Here is a 20,844-nt window from a genome sequence, read left to right on the forward strand (position 1 = left end):
TGTTCATAGCTTATTTTGGAGACATAAACTCTCACAACATTTAAGATACTTCTGAATCACTAAGGCATAGGAAGGTATGGATTAAGTGCTGGTAAATGAGATTAGTATTGATGGGTACTTGGTAGCCAACATAGACATGTGCGCCTGTTTTTGTTGTGTAATTCCAGACTTATAGCTAATGATAACATAAGAAAGAGAAGCAAGGGTTGGCTACTTGGTCCAGTGGATGCATGAAACCTACCAAGATTGACAACATCTACCTCCTCTCTGGCATTGCACCTCATGGAATTAGAAGAGCTGTAGCCAGTCAAAATGAATGCCTCAGACAATCAGAGGATGAAAGACACCCCCTTTATGACAACCCTTTGCTACCTCAGTTTGAAATCACGCAGATGTTTCCTCTCTTCTGTCCATCCCCTGGACTGCTGTGCATTGTCCAGAAGGCTCAAACTCTGGGAAGAGAGACTAGAGAAATTTCCAGAAGACATTCACATGGCAATCGATCCCTCTGAGAAACTCCCACTAGGTTCCGACCAACCGTGGATAACCTGGCGCAGTCTCAACAGACTGCGGACAGGCATGGGGAGGAGGAAGTCGAACATGCTGAAGTGGGGATACACTGAAGATGCGGCAGACTGCGAGTGCGGACGGGACTCCAGACTATGGAACATCTCCTGAGCTGTGACATGCTGCATGACACATGCACTGTAAAGGATCTTGCAGAGGCCAACGACGTGGCACTAAAATGTGCTCGCTATTGACAAACAGTTGTGTGATGACACGAATAAATAAAAAACCTCAGTACCACTTTCCTCCCCAGTCCCTAACCCTCAATTCCTTTAATACCTGAAATGCTTACAATCTCAGCCATGTATAGTCAAGGAATAAACCTCCACCCATTCTTGGGTACAAAATTCACTACCCTCTGGGTGAAGACTTTTTCTACAGGTTCAGTCCTGAAAGGCCAAACCGTTTTTTGAAACACTGATTGCTGATACCAGACACCTCAGTCATAATCCTGTCTTGACAAGCTCTGTAAGAACTTTGTGTGCTTCAATGCGATCAACTCTTATTTTTCTAATCCATAACAAGCAGAGGCTCTGTCTGCTTAACCTTTCCTTACTGGACAAAATCCTGATCTCAGGAGCAAATCTGTTGCATCTTCTGCCTGGTAGGAGCAAATCTGTTGATTCTTCCTCCTGCCTTCACAAGTATATCCTTCCCTAAGTGGGGAGATCAGGCAATATTCCCAATCCAAAATCCCTTGTTTAACCTGACTCTCTGCATCTGTACGTTAAAAATCCACAGTCCATGCCATTATATAAAAACCAATTCTATGTTCTCTAATGTGTTTATAACTTCTTGTGTATCACCTTAAAGACCTTCTGAATATCCCATCCCATCCACCAACTCCTTGATACCCATCCATTGTTTACAAATAGATTTTTCATTGTTATTTTTATTTTACAAATTCATGTTAGACAATAGACAATAGGTGCAGGAGTAGGCCATTCGGCCCTTCGAGCCAGCACCGCCATTCAATGTGATCATGGCTGATCATTCTCAATCAGTACCCCGCTCCTGCTTTCTCCCCATACCCCCTGACTCCGCTATCCTTAAGAGCTCTATCTAGCTCTCTCTTGAATGCATTCAGAGAATTGGCCTCCACTGTCTTCTGAGGCAGAGAATTCCACAGATTCACAACTCTCTGACTGAAAAAGGTTTTCCTCATCTCCATTCTAAATGGCCTACCCCTTATTGTTGCCATTGTCCAATCCAATTATCGTTTTCTAAATTCCCTCTAATCACAAATTCTAACATTTCCCTCACAACTGATGTCAGGGTAACTGATCTCTAATTCCCACTTTTCAGTCTCCCTTCTTTACAGTGAAGTTGCATCTGCTGCCTTCCTACTTGTGGGATATATTCTAGAGTCCATGAAAGTTTGGAAGATGTCAACAATTGGATCCAATATCTCTCGCCACCTCTGTCAAAATCTTGGGATGTTGCTCACTGGGTCTTGGGAATTTAGGGTTCATTAATTTCTACAATATTACTTTTTATTAATGCCAATTTCTTCCAGTTCCTCATTTGCTCTAGATCTGTAGTTACCGTTACATGAGGGGGGTTTTCATGAAGCCAGACACAAAGTAGTTGATTAATTTCTCTCCCATTTCCTTATTCCCCAATATTATTCTCCAGTCTCCGTTAGTAAGAAAGAGGTGGAGTGGATGGCAATCACAGAGTGCCGACATGCCTACTCCTTTGTGTTCTACATTAAAACAAGTGACAATCTCTCCATTTACCTTTCAGTCTCACTGATACATTTATAAAATCAACAGTTCAATGGACCTTTATTGTCACTGGTGCAAAACACAGTGAAAGTCTTTTCTGAGCCACCAGATTTGGCACCATTTCTAAAGTCAGATCTGCGCTCGGTCTTATGGAGCAGCCCCGATCCAGGCAAGCCCCAGGCTGCTGCACGGCCTCCAGCTGTCGCCTTTGTCTGGATTGGCCAATGATAATTTGGTTGCAGTGCACTCATATATAGAACTTGAACAAGAACAACAATTTGGTCAGGACCAAATTTGACAAAATGTCAGAATAAGCATTGGGCCTGATGTCTGATGCAAGTTTCAGACATGGATCCTGGATAATGCTGACACTCCTAACATAAATTACATTTGTTGATTCTGAAAAATGGATTCCATGTAATCAAATTTCTGGGACATTGCATTTTATAACACATGCGCCTTACATTCAATTTGAATATATGCAATTAGAATCAAAATCACCATATAATTATTACTTAACAAATTCCACTCACATTTTGGTTAGAAATTTCAATTGGTTATTAGCTCAGCGCTGTGCTAATATAACACCCAATTCCACATCATTATAAACTTCCATCATAAATAAGCAGTGTAAGGTAAAATACACAATAGTACATGATTTGTGACTTGAAACAAAGCATATTATTTTGAAGTAAATCATATATTTCTCCTATTATGTATTTTAAAAGCATTTGTTTCTTTCAATTTTGAAATGATTATTTAACAAATAAAATTTATGAAGTCAAAATGAAACTGATTTATGTGTTTGGTTAAGGATTAAAGACAAATTGTTTAACGAGCATAAATCTTCAAATGAAAATCCATCCCACGTGTCACAGATTAAGTACCGTAGGAAAAAAGTATTCACTTAGACCAAGAAATGTTATGTCCTGTCATGATAGATAAAAGCAAATTGATCCGATGGCGAATTTAATGCTTGCCAATTAACATTAAAATGAAAAGGTATGGCCCAGTGCATTACACTGGACACAAAATCTCCACATCATAAAACAGGTGCAAAACTTAGTCCAGTAAGTTGAAGGCCTTAAAGTACCTTGATATGTGGCTTGTGTGGGTATAAACTATGAAGTTACATTTGAGGAAAATTTGAAACTGAACCAACAATAGTGGAATGTTTATTGTCACACACTGCATGGTCAGGACAAATATCAAGAAAGTAGAAACTAGGAACTGCAGATGTTGGTTTATACAAACAGACACAAAGTGTTGGAGTAACTCAGCGGGTCAGGCAGCATCTCTGGAGAACATGGATAGGTGACGTTTCGGGTTGGGACTCTTCTTCAGACTGATTGTGGGGAGGAGGAAAGCTGGAAGAGCGGAGAGGCAGGTCAAAGCCTGGCAGGTAATATATGCGTGGGGAAGGGGATTGGTAGACAGATGGTTGGACAAAAGCTCGAGATGAAAAGACAGAAGATGTGAGACAAAAGAATTGAAGAGTTGAATCGAAAAAAATTGAAGAATTGAAGAATTGAAAATTGTGAAGATAGAGAAAGGAATGTAGGTGGAAGGGAAGGGGAGGGGAGAAAAAAGTACAAGTCCAGGTGGGACTAACACCATGTCCTCTACTGAACTCATTGGGTTCGATGCTGTGTGTATTTCGCCTAATCGAATGGGCAAAAACTAATAGAACTCCCAAATGGCAAATGACACATCTGAATGCCAAGTAAACCCAGAATGGAAGTTTACAGCACAGATCGGGCACATGGGCATGTCCCACCTGGACTCACCCTTTTCATTTCTAGCCTTTGCCCCCCCTCCCCCCCCCCCCCACCCTCTCAACAGTATTAACGTGTTCCCTGCCAGACTTAGTCCAGCCTCTCCTTATTTCCAGCTTTCTTCCTCCCCCCACTACAATCCGTCTGAAGAAGGGTCCTGATCCAAAGCGTAACCTATCCATATTCTCCAAAGATGCTGCCTGACCCACTGAGTTACTCCAACACTATGTCTTTTTTCCCCAAGTATTTAGAATTCCTGGAGCTAACGTCTGCACTAAAACATTTCCCCAGAGTTGCTCTGACTGTAACTTCACAAAAAGTATGTTGTAAAGTAGCAGTGGAACAGGTCATTGAGATTCATGAGTTGGTGCTAACACGATGTGCGGTTTTGTAAATTGTTCAGGTTGACCCTGATTAAAAGTGGTTCTCTTGTTTTCCCTGAAATTCTTCAGGAAAAATGATATACTCAATAAATCTGTGTTGGAAAGAATAGGTAGGGATTCTATTTGAGCATTCTGGTTTCCTCACTGCAGCTTATTCAATTCAAAAATACATTTTAAAACATTCTGGTTTGGTTGGCCCTCCTATCAAATTTACAAGTCAGCGGTTTGTCCGAGAAGAATCTTGGGTGCAGTGAAGTGCAGGTGATGCACACAATTAAAATTAGGAGAGTTATAGTTGTTAGTTAATGAGGCAAAGAATACATTTATCACATTCATACTGCACCCAGGCAGATCCATTCTTCGATTTGTTGTGCTCCTTAATAATGACCTCAGAGGATGGATCAGTTATTTTTCCTTGCTGGTAGAAATAATACGTTTGGTAGCGTATCTGGTGACATGGTGCATGTTGATGTTAAGGTGTAGGGGGGATGTACTCTACTACTTTATAAGCCATAAAAAAACTTTCAGGTGTTTGTGCTCTTGAAAGGTATTACATAAATGCAATGTTCTTATTTTCTTTTAATAGTTACGATATACATGATATTCTTGATTTTGCATCACCTAATTGGGGACTTGCCACTCTGTTTTTCCCACGTTCGAATGGGCAAGAACTAATAGAACGTGATTGCATGGGGTTCCATTAGATGCTCTGGTTTCTATCTGCATCCTAAAATTATGCCATTAGGTTTTTGGTTCCTGTACATTATCCTTCCATGCTGTACTGGCAAAAGTATCAGAGGGAAGTTGATGTGAGAGAATATAACTTTCAGGACTGCAGGAAAATATGCAGAGGGGGAATGGGGATGATGGAGATTTCTCTGTTGGTTGCTGAGTGGGTGACCAGCCTCCTTCCATGTCAGAATGCCAAGAAGTAAATAAAACATGTTTTCAAATAATTTTGTAAACTTTCCTTCAACCATTATTTGATTATAGCCGTGGCAATCTTTGTATTTTTTAATCACAAGACAAACCTTCAATTACTCTGATCATTAGAATTATCAACAGATTAACTTTTGACTGAATAACAATTATATGCAAAGATTGTACAAATTTAAGAATTTTATCTGTGATATGTGGAGGGAAATGAAAGTATAAACAGCTTTTATTGGCGATTAGTTCTTGGTTCTTGGTCCTCCAAAATATTCCAAATGGAATTTAAACTGGAGGTGCATTTACAGTTTGCATGAGAATAATATTCAGTGAGCGGAGTAAACATTATTTCATTTATTCCATCCAAGACAAAAAAAAAATCCTCAAAAATTATAATCTATAGTGATGTTGGATTAACAAAAGAACTGTAATTTGAATCAACACCATGTTTATAATTTAATTCTGCAGCAGTCAATTAATACCTCATTCAGACTATCTTTCAGTTAGGGAAAAAACAGGAAAGGCAAATAATTAGTAGTTCAATGATCAAAGTCTACCTGTAGAAAGTAACGAATTCACTAGCCTTTATACAGCATTTGCACAATTTATAAATATATATGTTTTGTACTCACTCTGTAGAACTGGAACGTGGTCTAAATTTTCTTCCTTTATTCTTCTTTTGGTTGCCTCCCAAATTTCCTGAAAAAAGAATCAGGAAAAATCAGAGAAGTTTGGAAGCAAAAGGAATTGCATCATCGACTAATTCTAAAACAATTTAGTAATGAAGTGTTATTAAACAGAAAAGGAAATGCAGGTGAACAATATAGATTTTTTTTTAGATTTAGATATACAGCGCGGAAACAGGCCCTTCGGCCCACTGAGTCCACGCCGCCCAGCGATCCCCGCACATTAACACTAACCTACACACACTAGGGACAATTTTTACATTTGCCCAGCCAATTAACCTACATACCTGTATGTCTTTGGAGTGTGGGAGGAAACCGAAGATCTCGGATAAAACCCACGCAGGTCACGGGGAGAACGTACAAACTCCGTACAGACGGCGCCCCTAGTCAGGATCGAACCTGAGTCTCCGGCGCTGCATTCGCTGTAAGGCAGCAACTTTACCGCTGCGCCACCGTGCTACCCTGTATATACATATCTTTAGATATGTACATATCTTTTCAATGCCACACCAGAAAGTAATAAATGTTTCTATTCTTCCACCTGATAGCATTTTTCCTTAAGGTTTGAAGACACCCATTCAAATAAAGAATGCAGCCCAACAGTTGGCAAAGGATTCTCATCAGGACAGTGTACTCCAAATACTTTCCAGTCCTGATTTTGATTCTCACTGTTTGTGGACATTGACAAAATGGGTTGATAAGAATGACAGTCTTTTAATGCCTTCGTTGGACCTAGCCTCTAATGCATATTGCAACTACCTAGCTGCTTTGGAAATTGCCAAACAACTTGCAACAACTGCATATTCTGTATGTCATCAATACTCGCAAAAACGTTCATGGGCATCAAGCCATGCATGGTGCACCAACCTTGGCTTCGTAATTGCAATCCTGTCTCTGAGACGCAACACTGTGGTTACAAGATGAAACCCTGAGACATGACCACATAGCTGAGAGTGTGCTCCACATAAGAGGTACTTGGATGTGGTGTTAAACCATTGCAGTATGTGCCTTCACAAGTGAATGGTAAAGGTTACCATGTTACGATTTCAAAGAACTGGGGAGGTTTTCCCCACCGTTTTGGCCAATATAGTGTTTGTCTTAAATAGGTTTGGGGTGCCCAGATGTCATGAAAGATGTTGCATTAATGCAAGTTCTTTTGTAACCCCCTCAATAACTAACTATATCATCAGCAATTAAAAAAAATCTAAATGAAGCACATGCAGTAAATTAAACAATAAAAAACATAATGAAAACGAGAGCAACTTTTAACCGTGGATTTTTTTACCATGTAATTCTTATCAAATATCCTGCCACTCCTAAATGAAACACAGTTATGAACAATAATGTGCTTACATCTGATTTAAATGTACGTACATGCAGCATAATGAAGCTTGGTTGGACTGTTGCTAAATATTTTATGTATAAAATATCCCAAACTAATGCTTACAGTCAGGATATAATTGTGCACTGGTCTCTAAATGCTCCATACATTGCAGATGATGGAATCTCACAGGGAAAGGAAGGAAGAGTATTGGACCAAATAAGGGGGTGGGTGAGAAGATAGGAAGATTTAGGGGCAGGAACATGGAGGAGTGTGTGAGTGATGGGCAGATAGAGTAGATAACTAAGGAATGTTGGGTGAGAGGAGGTGGGGTGTGGTGAGAAAGAAGGGTGTGTGTGAGAGGACCTGGGTAGATGAGAAGGAGAGAGAAAGGGGCAGTGGGGAGCAATTACCTGCAATTAGAGAAATCAATGTTCATGTCGTTGGGTTGTAGATTATCAAGGCAGAATATGAGGGGCTGTTCCTCTAATGTGTGTTTAGCCTCATCCTGGCAATGGAAGAGGCCATGGACATTCTGGTCAGTTTGGCAATGGGGAGGGAAATTGAAATGGTCTGCAACTGGAAGTTTCAGGTGGCCATGGCAGACTGAGTGCAGGTGCTTGGCAAAGGGGTGACCTGGTCTTCCCTTGGTCTCAGCAATGTAGAGGACTATAGCAACACATGCTATGGATGAGGTAGAGGAGGTGCATGTGAATCTCAGAGACACCTGGAAGGGCTGTTTCAGTCCATGGATGGTGGTGAGGGTGGAGGTGTAGGGTCAGGGCATTGCATCTTCTACGGATGCAGGGGAAAGTGACTGGGAAGGGGAGGGATGGGTGGAGGAGGACGAGTGAACCAAGAAGTCATGGAGACAGTGGTCTCTGCCAAAAAAAACAGAAAGTGGTGTGGAGAAGATTGTGCTGTAGCTGTAAGATGTTCTTAAAATTTTCACATTTGCAAGTTGCTGGAGGATGGGAAAGTAGTCAATGTTGTTCCTTGTTTAAGAAGGGCAATAGGGATAATCCAGGAAATTATAACCCAGTGAGCTTCCATTAGTGGCAGGAGATTCTTAGGAACAGGATTAACTTGCATATAATACAGAATGGGCTAATTAGGACAGTCGGCATTGTTTTGTGTGGGCCAGGTCACATTTTACTGACTTGATTGTATTGAAGGCGAGTGATAAGGGTAGGGCAGTGGATTTTATCTTTGTAGACTTCAGTAAGGCATTTAACAAGATACCACATGATAGGTTGATCCAGAAGATTTATATACAGGGGATCCAAGGAGTCTTGGTCATTTGGCTTCAAAATTGGCTTGCCAATAGAAGACAGAGGATTGTGTTGAACGGGTGTTATTCTGGCTGCAGGTTTGTGACTGGTGGTGTTTAGTTTAATTTAGAGATACAGAACAGGAACAGACCATTCGGCCCACTGGGTCTGCGCATACCAGCGATCCCCGCACACTTACACTATCCTACACGCACTAGGGATCATTTACAATTATACCAAGCCAATTATCCTACAAACCTGTACGTCTTTTGAGTGTGGGAGGAAACTGATCCCGGGGAAAACCGACGCAGGCCACAGGGAGAACGTTCAAACTCCATACAGACAAGCACCCATAGGCAGGATTGAACCTGCGTCTCTGGTGCTGTAAGGCAGCAACTCTACCACTGCACCACCATGCCACCTTATGCAGGGATCAATGTCATGTCCTCTTTTGTTTGTAATATATATAAATGAGTTGATGGAAATATCGATAGGTTGGTTAATAAGATTGCAGATGACACCAACATTGGTGGAGTTGCAGACAGCGAAGAAAGTTGTCAAAGGATACAGCAAGATATAGATCAATTACACATATGGGCAGAGAAATGACAAATGGAGCTTAATCCAGGCCAATGTGAGGTGTTGCACTTTAGGAGGCCAAATATAAGAGGAATATATACAGTAAATGACAGAACTCTTAACAGCTATTGATGTACAGATGGATCTTGGGGTCCTAATCCATAGCTCCCTGTAAGTAGCACCATAAATAGATAGAGTCTATTTATCAGTCGGAAGAAGGGTCAATGATCAGTCTGAAGAAGGGTCTCGACCCGAAACATCGGCCATTCCTTCTCTCCTGAGATGGTGCCTGACCTGCTGAGTTACTCCAGCATTTTGTGAATAAATACCTTCGATTTGTACCAGCATCTGCAGTTATTTTCTTACACTAAATAGAGTGGTAAAATTGCAAATGGTATGCTTGCCTTCATCAGCCAGGCACTGAGTTTAACAGTCATTAAACCATATTGCAGCTTTATAAAAATTTGGTTACACTGCATTTGGAGTTCTAGTATTTTTGTATTTTTTGTGGGCACTTTCCCCTGCAACCGCAGGAGATGCAACACCTGTCCCTTTACCTCCCCCCTCAACTCCATCCAAGGACACAAACAGTCTTTCCAGGTGAGACAGAGATTCATCTGCACCTCCTCAAACCTCATCTATTGCATCCGCTGCTCTAGATGTCAACTTCTTTCAATCGGCGAAACCAAACACAGGCTCGGCGATCGTTTTGCTCAACACCTTCGCTGAGTCCACCTTAACCAACCTGATCTCCCGGTGGCTGAGCACTTCAACTCCCCCTCCCACTCCCAGTCTGACCTTTCTGTCATGGGCCTCCTCCAGTGCCATAGTGAGGCCCACCGGAAATTGGAGGAACAGCACCTCATATTTCGCCTGGGCAGCTTGCAGCCCAGTGGTATGAACATTGACTTCTCCAACTTTAGATAGTTCCTCTGTCCCTCTCTTCCCCTCCCCCTTCCCAGTTCTCCCTCTATCTTCCTGTCTCCACCTATATCCTTCCTTTGTCCTGCCCCCCTGACATCAGTCTGAAGAAGGGTCTTGACCCGAAACGTCACCCATTCCTTCTCTCCTGAGATGCTGCCTGACCTGCTGAGTTACTCCAGCATTTTGTGAATAAATACCTTCAATTTGTACCAGCATCTGCAGTTATTTTCTTACATTACTTTACCGGGACACTAAGTGGATTAGACACTATTAGCTATAAGGAGTGGTTGGACAAACTTGTAATGTTTTCTCTGGATTGTCAGAGGCTGAAGGGAGACCTGATGCACTTTATAAAATCATGAGAGGCATAGATAGAGTAGGCAGTCCGATTTTTTTTTCTCTGGATAGAAATGTCAAATATTAGAGAGCATAATTTTAAGCAGAAAGAGGTAAGTTTGAAAGAGATGCGCAGGGCAAGTTTTTGCACCAAAATTGGAAGGTGCTTGAACCACGCTGCTAAGGGAGCAGCTAGTGGCATTTAAGAGGCCTTTTGATAGGCAAATGGATATACATGCATCACATACAGGACTTAGGGATTAGTTTAATTTGGCATTATGTTTGTCAAAGACAAAGTGCGTGAAATGGCCTGTTCTTTCAATGTGATGTTCGATGCTCTTTTTAAAGTATTCCACTTACTTGATTAGGGGATTTCATAAATCATATTCTCTGAGCCAGACCACCAAATCAGACTATCAGGTCATTATTATTTGTGGGGCTTTCCCATACGTACTGGTTTCCCTTACATTACAACAGAGATCATGTTCTTTAATTGATTATGTTAAATCATGTGCAGCACACAGAAAACGAACCTTGCCAGGAGTTACTGCGTGGTCTGCCATTTTCACAGACATCTGGGATATGTTTTTCATCTGGAATCCGTTCACTCCAAGAATGGGAGAGTCCATTTGATCTGAAATATTAAAAATAAGTGCAAGGTAGTTCTTCAATTTATGTTTCAAAGAAATGCCAGAGTCTGGCATTTCAAAGTTGTTATATCTGGATACCAAAACAGAGATGTTGCTCTATCTGTTTTAGTGCTTTACAGCCACTAAAATTAAAATGAGAAAACTTGCATAATTTAGCTGAAGCAGTAGCCTTTGGAGTGAGAAACCTTGTGTGCTTACCTTGGTGCATGCAGTTCACTAAACCATAGCTTATTTACAAGCAAGGGGAGTGGCCTTGTTTGGGCATGTGCAAATTCGTGCAGCACTATGCACATTCCCAATTTCCCCTTGTGTGCTCGGCATTATTGTTTGCAAGTGCTAATTTTGCCTTTCATATAAAAAGTCATGTTGGCCAATATTGATGACATGAATGGCCAATACCAGGAAGGAACAGATGCACAGCGCCACTCCTGAGGGAACTGTACACGTCATTACGGGGTCTTACATCATTCATTCAATTCCTTTGAAGGCTCTCAGCAATGTCAACCTCCCAATTTTACATATTTATTTCTCAAGAATGGAAACAGCTCATCTAAATCCAGATTTCAAGATAGGAAGAGAGGAGATATTCCGTGAGTCCAGATACCAAGTCATGGAGCATAAATCAATCTATCAACAATGGCTGGTATCTAAAGAATCAATTGGGTATCTGTAAGTAGTGACTCAAGACAATCAAATGCATTAAACTCTCTGAGGAAACCTACACATGTTTAGTGGATACGACAGGATGTGTTGAAAGTAAAAGCAACTTAAAAATGGTCATGTTGGACTACATTCATGCTCTCCATTCATTTTCTCCAGAGATGCTGCCTGACCCACTGAGTCACTCCTGCTTTGTGTGACTGTCTAAATTCACGACATTATTTGTTGAAAAGTTTCATAAGGTTTCACATGACCTCAATACAACAGAGGCAGAGCCACTGCCATGTACTTACTGTTCCTGAGGTTGTGTTTCCTCTTCAGTATTTGTATATTTTCTCTATCCTTTCTAAATTCTCAGAATGCTATCTCTTTTTCTTTTTGCCAGCCAGATGATTTAACCGTAGTTTGTGCTCTTAGTGGTTAACCTCTGAAACCGTTACATTGCAGTGCCACAAAATAGACACTGAAGGTTCAGCCCCTGGACTCAGTCATTCAGACTCCAAAATTCTGTATAAATCAAACAATTTTGGAATTAGACAATAGACAATAAGTGCAAGCACCTTCGAGCCAGCACCTCCATTCAATGTGATCAAGGCTGATCATTCACAATCGGTACCCCATTCCTGCCTTCTCCCCATACCCCCTGACTCCGCTATCATTAAGAGCTCCATCTAGCTCACTCTTGAAAGCGTCCAGAGAATTAGCCTCCACTGCCTTCTGAGGCAGAGAATTCCACAGTTTTACAACTCTCTGACTGGTAAAGTTTTTCCTCATCTCCGTTCTAAATGGCCTACCCCTTATTCTTACACTGTGGCCCCTGGTTCTGGACTCCCCGAACATTGGGAACATGTTTCCTGCCTCAAATGTGTCCAATCACTTAATAATCATGTATGTTTCAATAAGATCCCCTCTCATCCTTCTAAATTCCAGCGTATACAAGCCGAGTCGCTCCAGTCTTATCTGAGGGAAGGGTAGAAATCCTTAGAAAGGAGGAAAGTGAGTGGCTGAACCATCTAAATCCTGCCCTATGCAAGTTGAGGAGTACTGTTGAGCAAAAGCCCTTACAGATGCTGCTGCCATAAGTTTGCATCATAGGATTATCATAACAATAACCTTAACCAAACATTATTTGACCATCATCATAATGTGTTAAAAAGATAGAAATTGGATGGCATAGGGCCCTTTCCTTTTGCATCTGCCCTCAAGGCGGGTGCAGGTTTTTTGGTGCCTGCGTACAGTTAAAATTCAGAACTGGAGACAAAACTGGTTGTGCATTAGCACCCCAAACACACACAGGAGGAAATTGAGTTTGAATGGTATGAAGCTCAAGCTTTTAAAAAAGCGTGCTTTACTTTACTTGCTATGTAATTAATTCAATCTGCCTGTTGCTTGTAAAAGAATAGGTTGAAAGAGAAATGCAGACCTTTTCTTAGAACTAGATGCTGAATAGTTTGAGCTGACTCCAGGAGGTATGTCACTATAGAAAGAGTCAGCTTCCCCGGGCTTTTTGACATAGTCTCCTTGTGGCATTTGCCTACAAACAGTGAGAAGGTAGGAAAGATGAGCCATCAAACCCAGAACAAGTACATCTAGAACTACCATCCGTCACAACATACCATCAAATAATTGTGCTCAGAATTCAAATTTAGTTGATGTTATGCAGCATGGTAATCACAAGCAACACATTTCAAAGCACACCATGTGGGACATGAAGGTTGTAAAGATAAAGTTGTGAATGAATTAGTAGTGTAACAAGGATAGAAATAAAACAGACAAATATATTTGTCCTCATATCAAACCCAGAGCCAGTTAGCCCAACAAGGAATGTCAGACTCCCAACCATTCTGGCCTCCGTCAGCATTCAGATGTGCCAGCTGACATTCGGGAAGTTCTGCTAGTTCTTGCCCATTCTGGTAGGTGGAATATACACAGCTTCGGACACTGAATTTCAGAGCAGAGGGAAGATCAACACGTCGGCACATGGCCCAAAGACGGATGGTTCCCACAGATGATCACAGAGCAGATCCAAAAGACAAGTCACCACTCCAAGCTCTCTGCTCTTCCTGTCCGAAGAGGAAACTTGGCTACTGTAAGGAAAGGGGAGGAAGGTGAAGGAAGAGGAGCAGAAGAAGGAGGAGACAATATAACGGTGTAAAGTGAGAGTGTGATGGAAAGACGTCCACTGTTTCATCCATGAATTACCTGTCAGGATGAAAGACATATGCAGTAAAATAGAGCCCATGTTTAAAGGAAATAGATCCTCTATAGAGCCCTAGTTATAAATCACATACCTACTTTCTTGATAGTTTCTTTCCAACATGAAGCAGAGGAAGCAAGGAACAAAGGAAAACCAAGTCAAGGTATGTTCATGACAAATAATGTTCATGATGAAAAAGCATTATCATATGGTCACAATTATATTTGCCTCATGTCGAACACCGGGTGGCGCCACCAGCAATGGCTACCTCGCCAACAGTCTGTTTGTCCTTTCTTCTTTTTGTTATTTTTAGGATCTGTTAAAAGTATGTTTTAGTGTTCCTTGGTTTGTTTTATGTGGGGAGCGGGGGAGTTGGGAGATACTTTTTTTCAATCTCTTATCTCGACGGAGATGTAATTTTTTTCCATATCGTATCTCCGTCCGCACTACGCCCTAACATTCGTGGAGTTGGCGGCCTTTGCTGGAGACCGGCGGGCGCTCTAAGCCGCGGGAGTCTGCGGGACTTTAACATCGCAAAGCTTGCGATCGCTTTGCTGGGGATCAAAGCTCCTACCACGGGGCCTGTGGACTTTAACATCGTGCAGCCTGCGGTCTCTGGTAAGAAGAGGCCGACTAGGGAGCTCCATGCCGCGGAGAGAGTTTCAACCGCCCCGACTCTGGAGTTTCGATCACCCCGACGGGGTCTTTGATCGTCCGCCGCGGGGATTTTGATCTCTCCGACTGCGGATGGTTTGACTGCCCCGACCGCGGGAGAACAAAGAGGAAGCTGCTGGAACTTTATTGCCTTCCATCACAGTGAGGAATATGGAATCCACCGTGATGGATGTTTATGTTAACTTTTATGTGGTTGTGTGACTTATTGCTTTTCACTTTAGTATGGCTGCATGGTAACTCAAATTTCACTGTACCTTAATGGTACATGTGACAATAAACTGACCTTGAAACATTGAATTGCTAAGTTATCTAACCAGTATAAAACCAGAATTAATAAGCCAAATACATGACTTTGAGTTCCACTAGAGCAGCTGAAGAACAAACTCAAGAATTAAACAAATCCAGAATGAAATGCTGGCATGATAAACCATAACCACAAAACTATTGAATCTTCACACAATATAATCTACTTCATGAATGCCCTTGAGGGTAAGGGACCGTAGCCTATATGTGATGAGGGTGATCAGTCTGATTGACCCTTAACTCCATTCAAATAATTCTGGGGCCAAGTAGGCAGTGACAATAAATGTCAGCTTACATGTGATGTCCACATCCTGCAAACAAATAAACTTTCTCATTGTTGATAGACACAAACTGCTGAAGTAATTCAGCGGGATAGGCAGCATCTCTGGCGAGAAGGAATTGGTAACGTTTCGGGTCGAGGTCCTTCTTCAGTATCTGGTGCCTGTCCCGCTGAGTTACTCCAGCGTTTTGGGTCTATCTTTGGTGCAAACCAGCATCTGCTGTTCCTTCCTACAGCTTTCTCCTTTATCTATCTTGGAATATCCTATGTTACAGATGTTTACTGGAGTTTTGCATACATAACATGTTACATACTGTATATCCTAAAGCAGTTGGCGAGAGTAAATCCATATATTCACACAATTCCAAGCAAGAAGTGTAGGAAAGAACTGCGGATGCTGGTTTAAATTGAAGGTAGACACAAAATGCTGGAGTAACTCAGCGGGACAGGCAGTATCTCTGGATTGATGTAATGGGTAACGTTTCAGCCTGAAGAAGGGTCTCGACCCAAAACATCACCCATTCCTTCTCTCTAGAGATGCTGCCTGTCCCGCTGAGTTACTCCAGCATTTTGTGCCTAGCTTCCAAGCAAGAAGTGTTATGCTAATGAAAATTCGTTTAATCCAGTGTAGAGCAATTCTAATAATTCCGATCAGTGCAGTTGCAGGACACAGCTACTGACATTTTTCAGAGAAGCCAAAACATTTGATGGTCCAGTAACTTCTCCACCCATATAAAACATTGAGAGTACGATAAATAACCAGTACTCACCTGGATGGGTGTGTGTGTAGGAAAATAACTGCAGGTGCTGGTACAAATCAGAGGTATCACAAAATGCTGTAGTAACTCAGCAGGTCAGGCAGCATCTAGGACAGGGAATGGGTGACATTTCGGGTCGAGAAGTCTGAAGAAGGGTCACGACCCGAAACGTCACCCATTCCCTCTCTCCTAGATGCTGCATGACCTGCTGATTTACTCCAGCATTTTGTGATTCCTTGGATGGGTGTATGGATAGCAACCCGTAAGAAACATCGTCAGAATATTGGAGCAATCACGGGAAGTGGCTTGAGAGCACTCAGGATTACTGTCGAAAAGGTACTGAAGGTACTTTGAAGATAGACAAATCTCCAGGGCCTGGTCAGATATATCTGAGGACATTGCAGGAAATTAGAGAGGAAATTGCGGGAGCCTTGGTTGAAATTTACGAGTCCTCCTTAAATACAAGAGAGGTGGAAGACGGGAGGGCAGCAAATATAGTACTTCTTTTCAAGAAGGTCTGCAGAGAAAATGCTGGGAACTATAGGCCGGTGAGCTTAACATCTGTAGTTGGTAAGTTACTGGAGAGATTTCTGAGGGATAGGATACACAGGCATTTGTATGGGTAAAGGCTGATTAGGGATCGCCAGCATGGTTTTGTACGTGGGAGGTCATGTCTCACAAATCTGATTTTTTTGAAGACGTGACCAAAAAGGTTGATGAGGCAGAGCTGTAGATGTTGTGTACATGGAGTAAGGTGTTTGACAAGGTTCCACATGGTAGGCTGCTGGAAGGTTAGATCTCATGGGATCCAAGGAGAGATAGCTGAATGGATAGCAAATTGGCTCCATGGAAGGAAGCAGAGGGTAATGGTGGAAGGTTGTTTCTCAGACTAGAAGCCTGTGACGTGGTATGCCTCAGGGTTCGGTGCTGTTTGTTATCTACATCAATGATTTGGATGAGAATATACAAGGCAAGATTTGCAAGTTTGTTGATGATACAAAAGGTAGTGGTTTTGCAGATAGTGAAGATGGTTGTGAACGATTGCAGCAGGATCTGGATCGATTGGCCTGGTAGGCTCAGGAATGATTGATGGAATTTAATACAGAGAAGTGTGAGGTGTTGCAGTTTGGGACGTCGAACAAGGGCAGGACCTACAGAGTAAATGGTAGGCTTCTGGGTAGTATTGTAGAGCAGAGGGATCTAGGAGTACAGGTGCATGGTTCATCGAAGGTCGAGTCGCAGGTAGAGAAGGTGGTCAAAAAGGCTTTTGACACTTTGGCCTTCATCAGTCAGAGTATTGAGTATAGAAGTTGGGAGGTCATGTTGCATGTATAAGACATTGGTGAGGCCGCATTTAGAAAATTGTGTTCAGTTTTGGGCACCATGTTATAGGAAAGATATTGTCAAGCTTGAAAGGTTTCAGAAAAGATTTGCAAGGATGTTGCCAGGTATAGAGGGTGTGGGCTATGGGGAGAGGTTGAGTAGGCTGGGTCTCTATTCAATGGAGCGCAGGACGATGAGGGGAGATCTTATAGAGGTATACAAAATCATGAGAGGAATAAGAGAGAAGATGCAGAGAGTCTTTTGCCCAGAGTAGGCCAATCGAGGACTAGAGGACATAGGTTCAAGGTGAAGGGGAAAAGATTTAATAGGAATCCGAGGAGTAACCTTTTCACGCAAAAGGTGGAGGGTGTATGGAACAAGCTGCCAGAGGAGGTAGTTGAGGCTGAGACTATCCAATCGTTTAAGAAACAGTTAGACAGGTACATGACAGGTTTGGAGGGATATGGACCAAGCGCAGGCAAGTGTGACTAGTGTAGCTGGAACAATATTAGCTGGTGTGGGCGAGTGGGGCCGAAAGGCCTGTTTCCACATTTTATCACTCTATGACTCTATAATAAAGTCGTTTTCAATTAACATTCCTGCCATTGACCTAATAGACAGCTCCTCACCACTGGTACACTAAGGCACGATATACAGCATGGACCAGAGGTCAATATGATGTATTTGCTAATGTTGGGAGCCTAAGTTGGGGAGGTAGCAAGTCAAGTTCTTTGGGCACATGATACTGAAACATGCGGCATTTATAGAGTCCCCTTATTGTATTAAAACGTAGCAATTGCCTTAAACATTATCATAAAATTTGTCTGAAATGAGCACGAGCTAAGTTTATATACTCACTTGTAAAACCATGCTGCAACTGCCAAGACAAGAGCTGCCATCAGGATGGTCCCTGCAATGGTACCTATAATAATATTGGTTCGTGCTGATCCTGAAAGAGTGGGAGAGGGACACAGACAATTAATCTCCTGAGAAAACAATAAATAACATCATATCATATCATATCATATATATACAGCCGGAAACAGGCCTTTTCGGCCCACCAAGTCCGTGCCGCCCAGTGATCCCCGCACATTAACACTATCCTACACCCACTAGGGACAATTTTTACATTTACCCAGCCAATTAACCTACATACCTGTACGTCTTTGGAGGTCTTATTTTTGGACGTCTTTGGACGTCTTATTTTTTACATGTTTCCTGTCATTCACTCCAGTCCTTAATACATTATGAATAAATGGGATTTTTCATTATCTTCTACCAGAGTTATAATGCTAGATCAGTGAGGACTCCCTTGGAAATTCCTGGGATTAATGCACTTCATGAATTAGTTTCATAAAACCTTTTTTTCCCATCCATAATTACCCACTTGTGTAATTACTAAGAAATTTTCATTACAAGAAGCAGAAATGTGACTATCGTTTAAAAGTTGAATACCTTGACGAATGAACAGTCGTCATTTAATGATATAAAACACAAGAATTAGTTATATTTTTACAGTAACTAAAGGACCTTGCAAAATTTCAATTTCAGAAGTCAGATCAAAATTTGCTTAGTTTCTGGAATATTAGGCTTCCGTGAAATCAATTAGCATTATTTATTATTATATCACATTTTGGTAGACATCTTGTTTAAAATAGACAATATTGATGTATGAAATGGGAAAATCCATCATGCAAAATACTTCCATCAATGAATTTCATAGCAATTGATAATACTTTCCAACGGGTACTTAAAAAAATTACAAAGGGGTTGCAAGTTTTAAGTTCTCAAAGTTCTCCCAAATTAAATGAGCCAGATTTAACCGATATAAAATTATTTTAAGAGTTTATAATCCTCATAATAAACTAGCAACTTAAAATTTTTTTTAAAACATCCAATTTCTTTTGGAGGCAATAGATGTGATAAATTAATTTAGTAATATTAATCTTCAGTAATATTCAGATTGTGGCAGCTGGTGGAATTACATAAAACAAAAGAAATAACAAACATACCAGTCATTTTTGGAATGAATGAATTATGTCAATAAAATTTTAAATGTTGGTTTCAAATTTGTCAAAATAATTGTATCATTCATAAACCAATCAATTCAAATCAAACTTGCAAAATAAAGGTTATTCATTAAAACATCAGATCTTTAACAATTGCGCAAGCATCTTCCTCACTACCAATGTAAGGTTAACTGGTTTATAATTCCCCGTTTTCTCTCTCCCTCCTTTCTTAAACATTGGCTACCCTCCAGTCCACAGGAACTGATCTAGAGTCGAGAGAACATTGGAAAAATGATCACCAATGCATCCACAACTTCTAGGGCCACCACCTTGAGTACTCTTGGATGCAGACCATCAGGGCCTGGGGATTTATCTGCCTTCAGTCCCACCAGTTTACCTAACACCATTTCCTGACTGATGTGGATTCCCTTCAGTTCCTCCCTCCTACTAGATCCTCGGTCCCCTAGTATTTCTGGGAGATTGTTTGTGTCTTCCTCAGTGAAGACAGAACCGAAGTACTTTTTTAATTGTTCTGCCATTTCCTTGTTTCCCATTATAAATTCACCTGTTTCTGATTGTATTCACTAATCTTTTCCTTTTTACATATCTAAAGCAGCTTTTAGAGTCAGTTTTTATATTCCCCACAAGCTTTCTTTCATGCTCTTTTGCCCCCCCCTCTTAATTAACCCCTTTGTCCTCCTTTGTTGCGTTCTAAATTTCATCCAGTCCCCCGGTTTGCTACTTCCTCTGGCCAATTAATATGCCTTTTCCTTGGATTTATCCTTGATTTCTCTCATTAGCCACATCTGAGCAGCCTTCCCCATTGTATTTTTTCGCCAGACAGGGATGAACAATTTTTGGAGTTCATCCATGCGGTCTTTATACTTTAGAGATTGGAGAAATTGGAGATCTGAGCAATGAGATCAAATAATTATTTCATCCATTACATTGAAGGCTTGAGAAACAAATACTGCAAGCCTTGGGGTGATTAATTAGTGCTAAAGTTGGTGATTCGAACCTCAATTACAGTAAAAGAAATGAAAAGTAATGAAGCAAATAGCAATGGAAATGGTGTATTTTCATTTAGAATATTACATTTTTTTAAATTCCAACAAATAAAAATAATATTCACAAAAAGCTGGAATAACTCAGTGGGACATGCAGCATCTCTGGAGAGAAGGAATGGGTGATGTTTCGGGTCAAGATCCTTCTTCAGAAAGAGGGTCTCGACCCGAAAGGTCACCACCTATTCACCAAAGTGCTGCCTGAGTTACACCAGCTTTTTGTGTCTATCTTCAGTTTAAACCAGCATCTGCAGTTCCTTTCTACACTAAAAATATTATTCCAGACTTATCATAGTTGCTTTTCAGTGCCACGGAGGGCGTTTGATTGTATTCAACACTTACCATATCATTAAAGAGCATTTAGTGTGTAAAGGCATAATTTAATATTTCGTGGCATTTTCGTTCAGAGTTACTGCACATGTATAG

At 41.2% G+C, this 20,844-nt stretch overlaps 1 protein-coding gene across 8 annotated transcripts in view; it reads right to left on the reverse strand.

Moving 5' to 3' along the window:
* Window positions 1-20,844, reverse strand: part of adam22 (ADAM metallopeptidase domain 22) — a 230,863-nt gene that overhangs the window by 17,132 nt on the left and 192,887 nt on the right. For 4 of the 8 annotated variants that reach the window (XM_078416827.1, XM_078416844.1, XM_078416837.1 and 1 more), the window contains exons 25-29: window positions 18,204-18,294; window positions 14,101-14,118; window positions 13,233-13,343; window positions 11,033-11,133; window positions 6,015-6,081 (exon numbers count right to left, since the gene is read on the reverse strand). In XM_078416827.1, the coding sequence (XP_078272953.1) occupies window positions 6,015-6,081; window positions 11,033-11,133; window positions 13,233-13,343; window positions 14,101-14,118; window positions 18,204-18,294 (388 nt within the window). The remainder of the gene's footprint in view (window positions 1-6,014; window positions 6,082-11,032; window positions 11,134-13,232; window positions 13,344-14,100; window positions 14,119-18,203; window positions 18,295-20,844) is intronic. The other 4 variants (XM_078416854.1, XM_078416874.1, XM_078416864.1 and 1 more) reach the window with 2 other exon arrangements.

The sequence above is a fragment of the Rhinoraja longicauda genome, chromosome 2, assembly GCF_053455715.1.
Source record: "Rhinoraja longicauda isolate Sanriku21f chromosome 2, sRhiLon1.1, whole genome shotgun sequence".
NCBI classification, from domain to species: Eukaryota; Metazoa; Chordata; class Chondrichthyes; order Rajiformes; family Arhynchobatidae; genus Rhinoraja; species Rhinoraja longicauda.